Below are 14,700 nucleotides of genomic sequence, written 5' to 3'. Positions count from 1 at the left end.
ATCAGGATGTGCCTGGCCTGATACTCAGGTAGGCCGCTTAGACAAAACTTGACTATTCCCTTCTTTTCAAGGTTATTCCATTCAACCATTTTACTCTAGTTGCAATCAATCTGGTCTACAGCATGTAAGGGTAGCATGTGGATCACTTAAAGCAGTAAAGGTTAGAGTTTTAAAATGCTGCAGCTGCAGAGAACTTCCAGGTTCCAAATACCCACATACCAGGATCCAAATACCCACATAATGTCTACTGTCTGCCACTATCCTCAGGGTATGGAGAAGAAATTTGCAATTATTTAAGTTAGGATTTCACTGACCAGAACCTTTTAAATATATATGTCCCATTTATATTGTTAAAACGTTAATTAAAACCACCTTTACCTACTCATTAAATCATCATATCCTAGAAATATGTTTTGGCCTAGTTTAAAAGTTATAAAATCTAAATCTTTAACATATTTCTATAAGGTAAAATTTTTTAAGCTAATTAGTCGTGGATTTTTTTCCCCCTACCTTGTTAGTATGTTTGGTGAGGTCTTTTTGAATTTCGCTGAAAATTAGAGTGTATAATGGCATAAATGCAAATTAAGTTCTCCAAGTCAAACAAAATACTAAACACAAAGGTTATAGAATTTTATTATACTAGAGAAAACAGCAAGGAGCCAAGGTGAAAGATTTGGTAGGAATTCCATCAATACTCTGCCAATTGTGGGGCAAGGTAGACATATACAAAACTATTTTACTCTTCAGTAACTATTGTACGATGAAGGAAGAAACATTATGAAACTCAACTTTGTAATTTTTTTCAGAAGCAATAACGAACTGGTCTCACTTTCACATCAGCTTCAGCCAAATCTTAAGGGCTACTAGTCACCCAAAGCCTGGCAACAGTAACTTTTCTTCCTTGACCCAACAAGGCAGAGTGCCAGAGGGAAATAGCAAAGAGTAGCACTATATAAACAGGGCAAGTGGCACAAGAGCAGAGGCAAGTTATATAACCAAAATATATTTTAAAATATGTTTATAACTCGTAACAACCTTTGCCTTTGGTTGGTTTCTTGTTTGGAGTATCAGTTGAAACAGTTAATTCAATATTATCTGGATCGCCTCCTTCCTCTTCAATAGCCTACATTAGAAAGAGAAGTTAATATGCTACACAATCTATCTAAACTTATTTTATAAAAACGAAATGAAAAAATAGCAAACCTCAAGCCTCAAGACGTCAGAATTGCCAGTCATTTCATAAAGCAACTTCAAAAAGGAGCAATTTAACTACACGAGAGACACTTTCAGGAGGAAATATCATTAGGTATCAAAATCACATGGAGCTTTATATTTTACCCAGTCGAAAAAATTAACTATCACATATTATCATACTGAACAAAAGTCTAAATATTCTCGATTGCAGAAAAGTTGCTAGCTACGAAAGCAAAGAACTAAAAAGAGCTTTCCTAATTTCTATAATACAAACTTATTTCTCCTCTACTACAGTTTCAACACTCACTCAAACCAGAAAGATTATCCGGGATGAAAAAGCAGATTATTGCGCTAATGCATAAACAGAAAACCCAGCGGAAAACAAATCCTTTCTCTTACCCACCCATCAACTCCCACTATCAATTCCCCTCCAATATGGGGAGGAAACGGTTGGGCACAATTAAACGGTAACTTCGCAGAAGTCACCAAAGTAACCAGTCCCTATGAGGCCAAGAAATGCACGCGCTCACCATCGCTAAAGGCTGGGGACCGAGTGCCTCCCGGATCTCCACGGTCGCCCTTGGGAGGCCGCGCCGGCCGGCTGCAGTCCTGCCAGCCTGGCGAGGACGTCCCTGGGGAAGCAAGGGTGCGCTCGGCTGCGGCGGCCGGTCCCGGGCTGCTCGCTGGCCCAGGGCAGGCCCGGCCCGGCGCACGGAGGCGGGGGCGGGGGCGCCGCGGGAGGGTCCTAGCTCTCCCCGCGCGCGCGGGCGCCGCCTGGGGCCTCCCCACCGTGCCACCCCTCGGGTCCCGGCGGCTGCGGGTGGCCGGGAGCTGCGGCGGAAGTGGGGGCTCCGAGGCGCGGCCTAAGCTCGCCTTCCCGGCCCTCGCCGGGCCTCACCTGCTTGAGTCGGGAGACGAGCACAGTCTTGACTCCGGTGATATCCAAGTTCCGCCGCTTCAGCTCGGACTTGAGATCGATGACCCGCAGATCGGTGATCTTTTTACCTTCTGCCTGACCGGAGGCAGCCGAGGCTGCCACAGCACCGGTGGCGGCAGCCATTTTAGAAGAGCAGCGCGCGGCCGAGGCAGCCAGTGGGCTGCAGGGCGGCGGCAGCAGCTCCAACTTCGACCCAGGCCTCGCCGGCAGCCGGCGCCGCGCAGCGCTGCGCACAATGAGCCGCTGGCCCCGCCCCCTATTCGCCACCCGGGCGCAACCTGCAGCAGCGATCAGCACCCGGATGACGGGCGCGCGTGCGCACTTGCGCAGGGGACGGCGCCCCGCGCGCGCCGCGGAGCCGGTCTTGCCACCTGGGCGGTGCGACTTCATGCGTGGGCTGGGGAGGTCGGGCGCGTCCAACCGCACCAACTTCCATACCTCCATGGTTCCGCGCTGCTTCGTTAGCCATGTTTTGGCAACGTCTCTAGTCTTGAGCAACAGCAGTGTGCTAGGCACTCTCGGCATACATAGTTCGCGCGTTACTCAACACAGAGTAAGAGGCGTGTGCGCTCCGTGAACCTCTTCAGGGAAATACTTTATCGGTTCTGCTGAATAATCAAAAAAAATGTGGCCTCTGTGCACGAACGAACTAGTTTCCCCAAGTTCCATTCAAAGGCCGGAAAGAAACCCTAGGGCGGTTAATATAAAGAGCATAAAGGGTTATAAGAATATAAAGGGCTTGCCTGTGTGACAAGCCGCCCAAGCTGTCTCGGGGAAAACGTGCCTCTGCCCAGGAAATCTTCGTTTATTCTAGGACTGCCCATCTCACTGGAAAAGCAGGACAACTTCCCTTCTGAACTGGCCAGTTTATCATCCTCTCCGGGGGGTCCGGATGTCTCAACACAAAATTGATTACTGAATAAGGAGTTTAGTTTATAGGTGCCTGTTACCGTTCTCATTTACTGTCCTCACTGTTTGATCCCCTCAAAATTTGGGACTCCAAGAACAATGACCACCTTATGCGGGACTGGCCTGTACAAGTGAGTAACTTTAGCCGGTATTATTAATCATCAAAGCATAAGCAATTATGGAATAAAATTATTCTATAAATGCCAAAAACAAAGTATGACACACACTTAATTCTTACTGGAAATTTCCTGGTTTTAAAATTGAAATAGATGAGTTTTATGTCGCTTTAGGTTGCCTTTTCTCATTAATTAATTAGAACAAAAAAAAAAAAAAGAAAAACTGGGTATTGTAAAATAATACCTGACGTTTGGGTAGTTCTTTATAATGTACTTTGCCATACAATAACCCCCTCATCCTTCCAAACCCTGTGAAGTAAATCTCTGCAAGGCTTAGAGAGGTACAATGGCTTGTCCATGTTCACATAGCTGGCATGTGCTCAAATCCAGTCTCCTGATTCTAAATCCACCTCTGGGAGTTCCCGTCGTGGCGCAGTGGTTAACGAATCCGACTAGGAACCATGAGGTTACGGGTTCAATCCCTGGCCTTGCTCAGTGGGTTAACGATCCAGCGTTGCAGTGAGCTGTGGTGTAGGTTGCAGACGCGGCTCGGATCCCGCGTTGCTGTGGCTCTGGCGTAGGCCGGTGGCTGCAGCTCTGATTCGACCCCTAGCCTAGGAACCTCCATATGCCGCGGGAGTGGCCCAAGAAATAGCAAAAAGACAAATATATATATATATATATATATATATATATATATATATATCCACTTCTGTCTTTATTATAAGTTGATTCACAGTTATAAAATTTTAGAATTCAAAGGATCTTTAGAATCTTCTGACTTAATCCTCTCTCTCTCTCATAGATGAACACTAAGATTTTTACCTAGAAACTGCAACTAATTACTGGCCAAATTGGCACTGCACCTTAATTTGCACACTGGTGCCTTTTCCACTCAGCCACCCTACTTTGACCGTCTGTGGACACTTATAAAAAGGGATTACATTAACCAAAACCTAATGTTATATGTTAAATGAATGAAGTTCTGTTTTTAAAAAATCTAATAATGGATTTATCTTAAAATGGAGATCTGTACCTTATGATCTTATGCACTAGAGCATCCATTTTGAAGCCAAATTGCCAAGATGACTCTAAATCGTCATGAGAAAACAATCAGACAAATCTGAATGTGGAATATTGCACAAAATTACTGCTCTGGATTCTTCAGCAAAGCAGTGGAGATACCATTTGGTATCAATGAGGGATTTGTTCCAGGATCCCCTCAGATACCAAAATCTGCAGATGCTGAAGTCTCTTATATAAAATGTCCTGTTCTTTGCATACAACCTATGCACATCCTCCCGCATATTTTTTTTTTTTTTGTCTTCTGTCTTTTGTTGTTGTTGTTGTTGCTATTTCTTGGGCCACTCCCGCGGCATATGGAGATTCCCAGGCTAGGGGTCCAATCGGAGCTGTAGCCACCGGCATACACCAGAGCCACAACAACGCGGGATCCGAGCCGCGTCTGCAACCTACACCACAGGTCACGGCAACGCCGGATCGTTAACCCACTGAGCAAGGGCAGGGACCGAACCCGCAACCTCATGGTTCCTAGTCGGATTCGTTAACCACTGCGCCACGACGGGAACTCCCCTCCTGCATATTTTAAATCATCTCTAGATTACTGATAATACTTAATACAATGTAAATACTGTGCAAATAATTGTAAATACAATGTAAATGCTATGTAAAGAGTTACCAGTACATGGCAAATTCAGGTTTTGCTTTTTGAAAATTTCTGAAATTTGGAGATTATTTTTCATTTGTGGTTGGTTGAATTCATGGATGACTGAATTCATGGATATAGAGGTTCCAACATATCATAAAAGTAAAAGTAGTAAAGTAGTTCTAGAATAAAGACAAGAAACAGGATCAATACAAGTGGGATTGTTGTTTTGGATCCTGGATCAAAGAACAAAAAAATCTGGGAGTTCCCTGGTGTCCTAGAGGTTAAGGATCTGGCATTGTCACTGCTGTGGCTTGAATTCTATCCCTGGTAGGGGAACTTCTGCATGCAGGGGGTATTACAAAAAAAAAAAAAAAAAAAAAAGTTGCCAAATGGAGAATTGGGAAATTTGGTTCTGTATTAGATTGTGTTATTGTACCAATGTTAAATATCCAGAGTATCAAATCGTGGTTATGTAGAATGTTCTTAGGAGATAATTACTTAAGTTCTTAGAGGTGGAGTGTCATTCCATCTGCAGTTTCTTTAATTTGTTTGCTTGTTTTTCCTTTTAGGGCCTCACCCGGAGAATATGGAAGTTCTCAGGCTAGGGGTCAAATCAGAGCTTCATCTGCCAGCCTACACCACGGCCACAACAATGCCAGATCCTTAATCCAATGAGCGAGGCCAGAGATCAAACCCACATCTCTGTGGATACTAGTTGGGTTTATAACCCACTGAGCCACAACAGGAACTCCTCCAGTTTATTTTCAAATGGGAAAGAGCACAATGCGAGAAAGAGAAAATACAAATGTGGCAATAATTACAATTAAAATAAGTATGGCAAAATTTTAACAATTGGGGAGACAAATGTGGCAAAATTAACAATGGGAAATGTAGATGAAGGGCATAAGATTGTTCCTTGTATACTGTTTAAGTTTTTTATAGGTTTGAAATTACTCAGGGAAACCCATACATAAATCTAATTTTTTTGTAATAGAAAATAAAATGGACACAATATATTTTTCACTTTTAACATACAGGATATTTAATTTTGTTATTTAACCTATGATTCTTGCTTTTTGGAATTATCTAAATAAGCTACCTCTAAATAAATCTTTCTTTTGTACAATATATATTCATCTTTTATATATTTAGGTGAAGAAACATTATGCACTTATTTCTACATCAAGAACACTGCTAAATGGAGTTCTCATCGTGATTTGGCAGAAACGAATCTGACTAGTATCCACAAGGATGCAGGTTTGATCCCTGACCTCGCTCAGCGCGTTAAGGATCCGATCTTGCCGTGAGCTGTGGTGTAAATTGCAGATGCAGCTTGGATCCCACATTATTATGGCTGTGGCGTAGGTCAGCAGCTACAGCTCCAGTTCAACCCCTAGCCTGGGAACCTCCATATGCAGCGGGTGCAGCCCCAAAAAGTAAAAAAAAAAAAAAAAACTGCTAAAAAATGACAACTTATATTTTATGTATAAAGCCTCTTGTTATTTGAGTATTTCTGCACTTATTATGTTATTTTGTTTTTATAAAAGCGCATCATTAAATATCTACTGAATATTTACTACCTGCAAGGTATGCCAAGTTCTAGGAAGAAAATGAGTACCTTATCAATATTGTTCACTATTGTGTGGGCTCCTAAGACAGTGTAGACACTCAATAAGTACTATTGCCTGAAGGAAAATAGACTGGCCTGTCCTTAGGAGGCAACCTAAGACATTAATCAACCTTAAAAACACACGTAAGAGTTCCTGTTGTGGCTCAGAGGGTTAAGAACCTGATGGGTATCCATGAGGATGAGGATTTGATCCCTGGCCCCACTCAGTGGATTAAGGATCTGGCACTGCCTCAAGCTGTGGCATAGGTCACAAATACAGCTCAAATCCCATGATGCTGTGGCTGCATGCTGCAGCTCCCATTCCACCCCTAGCCTGGGAACTTCCATATGTGGCAGGTGCGTCTCTAAAAAGAAATAAATAAATAAACAAAGACAAACACATGTAAAGTTGCAGATGTAGCTAAGGGAATGAAGGAGAAATACCCAGTTCTCTGAGAGACTATAATAGGAAAAGTTAACCTTTATAGGGATAGTTAGGATGATCCTTATTTTATGAAAGAGAAACCTGAGATTCAGAAATGTCAGTAAGTAGTCCGAGAGCATAGAGTTAGTAACTGAAAGATCCAGGATGATTCCAAATCTATTACATTTTTTATGCAATATCTTTTTTCCATCAAAGTTTATGTTCCCAAAAAGAATGTTGTTCTTTCCTCCTAATGCTAAGCCCCAATTTATACTGTTCACTCCATTTTTTTGAGACATCTTAGTTTCCACTTAATGTCATTGTTCCTTACCCTAACTTTCAGACAGGCTTAAAACCTTTTATATCTTGAAATACCTTGGCCTGACCCCCATATTTACTGTTGGCAATATTTGTACTATATCATCCTTCTCCTAATGAAAAGTGCATATATATATATATCTTCTGGTAATGACAGAGGAGGTAAATCAAATAAGTGCCCCCTCTGAGCTTTTTTTTTTTTTTTTTGGTCTTTCGTATATTTTAGGGCCGAACTCTCTTGGCATATGGAGGGTCCCAGGCTAGGGGTCTAATAGGAACTACAGCTGCTGGCCTATACCATAGCCACAGAAACATGAGATCCAAGCTGCGTCTTCGACCTACACCACAGCTCACGGCAACGCCGGATCCTTAACCCACTGAGAAAGGCCAGGGATCAAACCCTCAACCTCATGGTTCCTAGTCGGATCTGTTTCCATTGCTCCACAAGGGGAACTCTGATGTTGAGCATCTTTTCTTGTGTTTTTTGTTGTCTGTCTTCTTTGGAGAAATGTCTCTTTAGATCTTCTGCCCATTTTTTGATTGTTTTTTTGTTTGTTTTTATATAAAACTCTATGAGATATCTGTCTATTTTGGAGATCGATCCCTTTTCAGTTGCCTCATTTGCAAAGATTTTTCTCCCATTTTATGGGTTGTCTTTTCATTTTGTTTATGGTTTTCTTTGCTGTGCAAAATCTTTCATGTTTAATTAGGTCCCATTGGTTTATTTTATGTATATATTTTTAAAAATATATTCTACTTGGGCTTTATTGAACTTTTTTTTTTTTTTTTTTTTGTCTTTTTAGGGCCGCACCAGAGGCATATGGAGGTTCCCAGGCTAGGGGTCAAATCCAAGCCGTAGCTTCCAGCCTACACCACAGCCACAGCAATGCAGGATCCTTAACCAACTGAGCGAGGCTAGGGATTGAAACTGTGTCCTCATGGATGCTAGTGAGTATGGTTTCTGCTGAGCCATGAGGGGAACTCCTTGTCGAATTTCTTAAATCTGTAAACCCAGATTTCCTGTGATCTTCTTTGATCCATTGGTTATTTATGTGTTGTGTTTAACTTCTAATTATTTGGGGAGATTTTCCAAATATCTTTCTGTTATTGAATCCTAGTTCACTTCTAAGTTGAGAAGATACTTTGTATGAATTCAACCCTTCTAAATGTATTGACTTGTTTTGTATCACAGAATATAACTAGTATAACTTGGTAAATGTACCAATGTGTCTTATTCTATTCCTGGATGTATTTCAAGTTGTTTGATGCTGTTACTCAGGTTTTCCATAGCCCTACTAATTTTTAAAATCTATTTATTCTATCAGTTACCAAGAGCAGAATGTTAAAACATCTAGAACTAATTATTAATTTGTGCCTCTCTCATTTAAATTCTATCAGTTTTTTTAATGTACTTAGGTCTCTGTCATTGGATGCATACACATTTAGAACTGTTATAATCTGTTAATAAATGTGAACCTTTTATCATTATGAAATGACTTTATCTGATAATATTTGTTTATCTAAAATGCACTTTATCTAATATATCCATTTTGCCTTTCTTTTCACTAGTGTTAGCATAGTATATCTTCTTCCATCCCTGAACTTTTATCCTACCTGAGTCTTTCAGTTTAGAGTATGTTTCTGGTAGGCAGAATATGATTACTAATGATTTTTTTATCCATTCTGACAATCTCTTTTAATTGGATTATTTAGACTATATACATTTAAATTTCTTGTGATTATTATATGATTGGGTTTAAAGCTACTATCTTGTACTCTATTTATTGCATTTTGTCCCTATTTGTCCCATCTGTCCTTTGTTCTTCTCTCCATCTTTATAACTCCCCATCTAATATATTTTATTTTAATTTTTTACACAGAAATTAATCAATTGCTTTTATTCTGTGACTGTGAAATAGCAACTCTACTGCCTCTCATAAAGAATCAGTAATTACTTTGATAACATTAAGATAATTAAAGTCATTTGTAAAGTGACTTACAAATTTGAAAAGTCTCATTATCAATTGAGACTTTCTTGCACTAATGGCTAATCCATTATAAACAAATGACAATCTTGAAAATTCCAGAATAACTCCAGAATAAGTGCAGTTATACTGAGTATAGATAAGAAAGCACAAGGAGCTCATTGGCTATGCTATACCAATAGATGAAAAGTAAAACTGATTTTATATTGGAGGTCCAGATAAATAAATAAATAAAATCCTATCTTTTACTCCTGTATATATGCTTAAATTTCCTGTACAAATAACAGAATTCTCTATGTCATTCACTTCAATAGGATGAACTCTTAGGAAAAGACTAAAAAAGATTTGATAATCAACTCTGAAATGTTATGCTTTTTTTTCTACTTCCATCAGTTTCCTGATATAGTTAACATAAGCAGGAAAATTTTTTTTCAGTAAATTGAGCAACTGAAGATTCACATAAAGTCTCGAAGTTCTTAAAGAACTCTGGCAAGTCACATACATCCCATGTTGCATTTGGTTTCCCACCTCTTCCTTGCTTCAAACCCCCAGGCAAGTTTCTTCTTCTTTATAGCAACCTGTGAATTTTCAGCATCTTTTTTGGCTTTCACAAAGTTGTGGCAGGCAATCACCTTGGCAATTTTTATACCAAACTCTCGCTAGTTGGTTGCTGAGTTCCTCAGCCTTCTCAGTGTTACACTCTTCCACAGCTTGGTCTATGCTCTTCTCAAGGCCCAACTTTTCAACTTTTGTCTTTTTAACAGGGGGGTCAAACCTATCATTGACTCTAAAATACTGGGTAAGCTCCTTCCACTGGGTTTCACCTTTGGACTGTTCAGGATGAGAGTCTTCATTCTTCAATTTATCTTTTCTGGACCATTATCTTTTTTTTTTTTTTTTTTTTTTTTTTTTTTTGTCTTTTTTGTTGTTGTTGTTGTGGCTATTTCTTGGGCCGCTCCCGTGGCATATGGAGGTTCCCAGGCTAGGGGTCGAGTCGGAGCGGTAGCCACCGGCCTATGCCAGAGCCACAGCAACGCAGGATCCGAGCCGTGTCTGCAACCTACACCACAGCTCACGGCAACGCCGGATCGTTAACCCACTGAGCAAGGGCAGGGACCGAACCCGCAACCTCATGGTTCCTAGTCGGGTTCGTTAACCACTGCGCCACGACGGGAACTCCTGGACCATTATCTTTTTTTCTTTCTGGTTCTTGAATTTGAGGTTTTCTGTTCAGAGTGTTTTTTATGCGGTTCTTGAATGTTATTCCACATATTTTAAGGGAATTCCAGAAGGACACTCTTCACATACATTTACATTTGCCTCTGCTTCAGTTTTTGGTCCATTTGTAGGGATATCTGAGATCTGTTTTTGTAGTGGTCCCATCTTCTTTACCTTCCTATAAATTAAATCCAGAGCTCTCTAATGTGGCTTCATCGTCAACTCAACATCACTTTCATTTAGGCCAGGAGGTAGCAGGCCACTCCACACCTTTTCTTCCATCCAGACAGAGCCGGCCGCCAGGCAGCCATGTTAAGACCCACCAACATCGCCCCATCTAATGTATTTTATATTTCAGATATTGAAATTAATTTGTCTTTTTAAATACTAATTTTGACTTTTGGAAAATTACTTATACTCTCTGATTCTCTTTCCATAAATCTGGCAGGACAGCAAATGCAGAGTATTTAATCTCACTAGGGATCAGGGAAATAGAAACTAAAACCTTGGTGAGAATATCTAGCTGGAGGTTGTAGGAACTGAATGACATAATATACATATTACTAGAATACATATATTATGTGCGTAAAGTGGAATCACTGACGTATGGATGCAAATATGATTATATGGATCTTGGGTTTGGGGCTTCCTGTGAGACACTCAAGTGGAGATGTAAAATAGGCAGTTGAACATATATATCTGATGCTCAGAAGAAACATCTGGCAAAGATATCAGCATATACATGAAATACCATATAGGATAACTTACAGAATGAAATACAATGAGAACTAAAAGGAAACCCCCAAGACTGAAACATGAAAGCAGGTTATTTGGCTTTAAATTATGGTAAGCTACATAATTTATACGTACCTTTCCACTGAATAAACTAAAAAAGCTAGATAAACTATAAAGTCGTCTTCTAATTATGAAACAGCCAATAATTTAGTGAGGAATTACAAGGCAAGATATGGGAGTGGTCAGAGGTTGAAAGACATACGACATTTAGGAGCACTTTTTTAAAAAGGGAATTGAGGTATAGCTGACACATAACATTACATTAGGTTCAGGATCATTTTTGTCCTAGGTATGTACACCAATCCTAAAAGGCAATTGAAGACTAAGCTGCACTTATGGAAGCCTTGCTGGCCCTAAAGAATGAGGACTAGCATGTGGAGCTCACCAACTTTGGCCCAGGGCCATGACAGTCTATTCTCTGGGAGAAAGAATATGTGTTGCTCTCTTCCTTCACATCTTGTGGTGGTGCAGCAAACCATAACTTGGTCCTGAACTGCTCACCACCTAGAGCATCTGGCAGATACAAATAGGGAAGGAAGTTCCCTTTCCTTTGTGAGGGTAGTTTAACACCAATAACAGAGCTCAGGTGATTTCTATAATAAAACCTCAAGCACAGGATCCTGAAAACAAAGATAGATGATGAATTAGAACCAGCAGGAAAAACAAATAGCAGAAAAAGTTTCACAGGGACTCAGAAATTGGAATTATCAGGCAAGACCTCTTTTTTTTTTTTTTAAAAAGCTATGATTATTGTGTTCAAGGGATAAAATCAAACTTGACGATTTTAGCAGGGAACTGCAAACTATAGAAAAGTGACTTAACAGATGTGCCTATGTGTGGAGGGGGAAAAATCCAGAAGTGAAAATTTAATACCAAATTTTAAAAATGTTAATTAGTGAATTAGTCACAAATTAAGAGTGAATTAGGTGATTGAAATAAATTTCAGAAGAAACTATGCAGAATGAGGCAAGGAGATATTAAAAATAGGCAACACAGTATAAAGGGAAAGAGACATATCAGATACAGTGAGGGTACCTAACATGTTCAATTGAAATCCCAGAAGAAAAAGAAAGAATGGATCTGCAGCACTATTTTGAAGACAGGATTGTTAATAATCTACTGATTTAAGAAGCCCTACAAAGCCCAAGCAGAATAAATAAAAATAAATCCTCAACACATAAAAATGAGACTTTAGTAAGTCAAGAGAGAAAAATCTTAAATTAGCAAAAAGATGGATTAACTTTGAAGCTATAGTTAAAATTCAACACAGACAACTCTATAGCAAGAATGTAGAAGGCATTAAAATGCTATCTTCAATGTGCTGTGAGAAAATAACAGCCCCCCATACACTTCAATAAAGGAGGCAAAATCAATACATTTTTGAGAAAAATAAAAGATATTGCCAACAGGTAATTTAGCAGGTAAGCATTAAAAATATTCTGTAAGTTGTTCATCATAAAATAATTTTGCATGAAAGATCAGAGGCAGAAAGTGATAGAGGCCAAAGAAAATGATCATTTTGAAAATAAATCTATTATAAGAGAAATGCAAATCAAAACTACCATGAGATACCACCTCACACCAGTCAGAATGGCCATCATTAATAAATCTACAAATAACAAGTGCTGGAAGGGCTGTGCAGAAAAGGGAACCCTCCTGCACTGCTGGTGGGAATGTAAACTGGTACAGCCACTATGGAGAACAGTTTGGAGATACCTTAGAAATCTATACATAGAACGTCCATATGACCCCGCAATCCCACTCTTGGGCATCTATCCAGACAAAGCTCTACTTAAAAGAGACACATGCACCCGCATGTTCATTGCAGCACTATTCACAATAGCCAGGACATGGAAACAATCCAAATGTCCATCGACAGACGATTGGATTCGGAAGATGTGGTATATATACACAATGGAATACTACTCAGCCATAAAAAAGGATGACATCATGCCATTTGCAGCAACATGGATGGAACTAGAGAATCTCATCCTGAGTGAAATGAGCCAGAAAGACAAAGACAAATACCATATGATATCACTTATAACTGGAATCTAATATCCAGCACAAATGAACATCTCCTCAGAAAAGAAAATCATGGACTTGGAGAAGAGACTTGTGGTTGCCTGATGGGAGGGGGAGGGAGTGGGAGGGATCGGGAGCTTGGGCTTATCAGACACAACCTAGAATAGATTTACAAGGAGATCCTGCTGAATAGCATTGAGAACTATGTCTAGATACTCATGTCGCAACAGAAGAAAGGGTGGGGGAAAAAACTGTAACTGCAATGTATACATCTAAGGATAACCTGACCCCCTTGCTGTACAGTGGGAAAATAAAAAAAAAAGAAAAAGAAAAGAAATCTAAATTACATTGACTGGGAGTTTCTGTGTGGCTCAGCACGTTAAGGATCTGGTGCTGCAGTGTCTCTGCTGTGGCGAGGATCCCTGGCCCAGGGAACTTTCACATGATGCACGCTTGGCAAAAAAAAAAAAAAAAAAAAAAAAAAAAAGACAATGGCAAGGATATGGAGATATCAGAACCATCCTATATTGCTTTTGTTTTGTTTTGTTTGTCTTTTTTTTAAGGACTATTCCCACGGCCTATGGAGGTTCCCAGGCTAGGGGTCTAATCAGAGCTGTAGCTGATGGCCTACGCCACAGCCACAGTAATGCAGGATCCAAGCCGAGTCTGCAACCTACACCACAGCTCACTGCAACACTGGATCCTTAATCTACTGAGCAAGGCCAGGGATCGAACCCTCAACCTCATGGTTCCTAGTTGGAATCATTAACCACTGATCCACGACAGGAATTCCCCGTCCTATATTGTTGATAGGACTATAAAACTGTGCAGCTACTGAGGAAAATCGTTCCTCAAAAAGTTAATTATATAATGATAGCATGACCCAGCAATTCCACTCTTAGATATATACCAGAAAGAATTGAAACAGACTCAGACTTGTACATGAAAGCTCGTAACAGCATATTCACAGTAGACAAAAGGTGGGAACGATCCCAGTCTCCCTCAAGAGATGAACGAATAAACAATTATTGAATTTTAGAATTCTTCTTCAGTTTGGGGAACTTTTTATCACTCTTTTCATAATTTTTTCTCTTCATGTTCTTTGTTCTCTCTTTCCAGAACTTTGACTGGTTATTTTACTTCTAGGATTGGTCCTCTATAACCCTTACCTTTTCTCTCATATTCCTTTCCTTTTTGTCTTACATCCTGGAGGGTGTTCTTGCTTTAATTTTCAAACTTTCTATTGAGTTTTAATTTCAGAAATTGTCATTTTAATTTATAAGCATTATTTCTTGCTTTTTTTTATAGCATCCTTTTCCATTGTAAGGATGCAGTATCATTTAAATTTGCTTCTGAGGATATCAGGGAGTTTAAAATATTTCCCCTTCACTGTGTTAAATTATCTCTACACTTTACAATCTTTTTTATTTTATTATTTTATTTATTTTTTTATTTTTGTCTCTTGTCTTTTTAGGGCTGCACCCATGGCATGTGGAGGTTC

General features: G+C 39.8%; 1 protein-coding gene and 1 pseudogene across 50 annotated transcripts in view; both read right to left on the bottom strand.

Annotated features, from left to right (window-relative positions):
* The window catches only part of SLTM (SAFB like transcription modulator), a 50,134-nt gene extending 47,795 nt beyond the window's left edge, over positions 1-2,339 (bottom strand). For 25 of the 50 annotated variants that reach the window (XR_014810292.1, XR_014810297.1, XR_014810293.1 and 22 more), the window contains exons 1-3: positions 2,093-2,339; positions 1,725-1,826; positions 1,036-1,123 (exon numbers count right to left, since the gene is read on the bottom strand). Coding sequence is in view for 36 of the 50 variants with exons in the window: in XM_021073578.2 (XP_020929237.1) it covers positions 1,036-1,123; positions 1,725-1,826; positions 2,093-2,254 (352 nt within the window). In the remaining 14 variants the exon portion in view is untranslated. The remainder of the gene's footprint in view (positions 1-1,035; positions 1,124-1,724; positions 1,827-2,092) is intronic. The other 25 variants (XR_014810300.1, XR_014810338.1, XR_014810352.1 and 22 more) reach the window with 2 other exon arrangements.
* Positions 2,340-9,655: 7,316 nt separating this feature from the next.
* Positions 9,656-10,661, bottom strand: LOC100153413 (protein FAM204A pseudogene; annotated as a pseudogene).
* Between the last annotated feature and the right edge of the window lie 4,039 nt (positions 10,662-14,700).

The sequence above is a fragment of the Sus scrofa genome, chromosome 1 (assembly GCF_054392235.1).
Source record: "Sus scrofa isolate SSC_HxYL_T2T_F1_AM1 chromosome 1, Sscrofa_HxYL_maternal_Yorkshire_Landrace_v2.0, whole genome shotgun sequence".
Taxonomy (NCBI): domain Eukaryota; kingdom Metazoa; phylum Chordata; class Mammalia; order Artiodactyla; family Suidae; genus Sus; species Sus scrofa.
The sequence above is the reverse complement of the archived record's forward strand: the minus strand, read 5'-3'. Positions and strand labels throughout refer to the sequence as shown.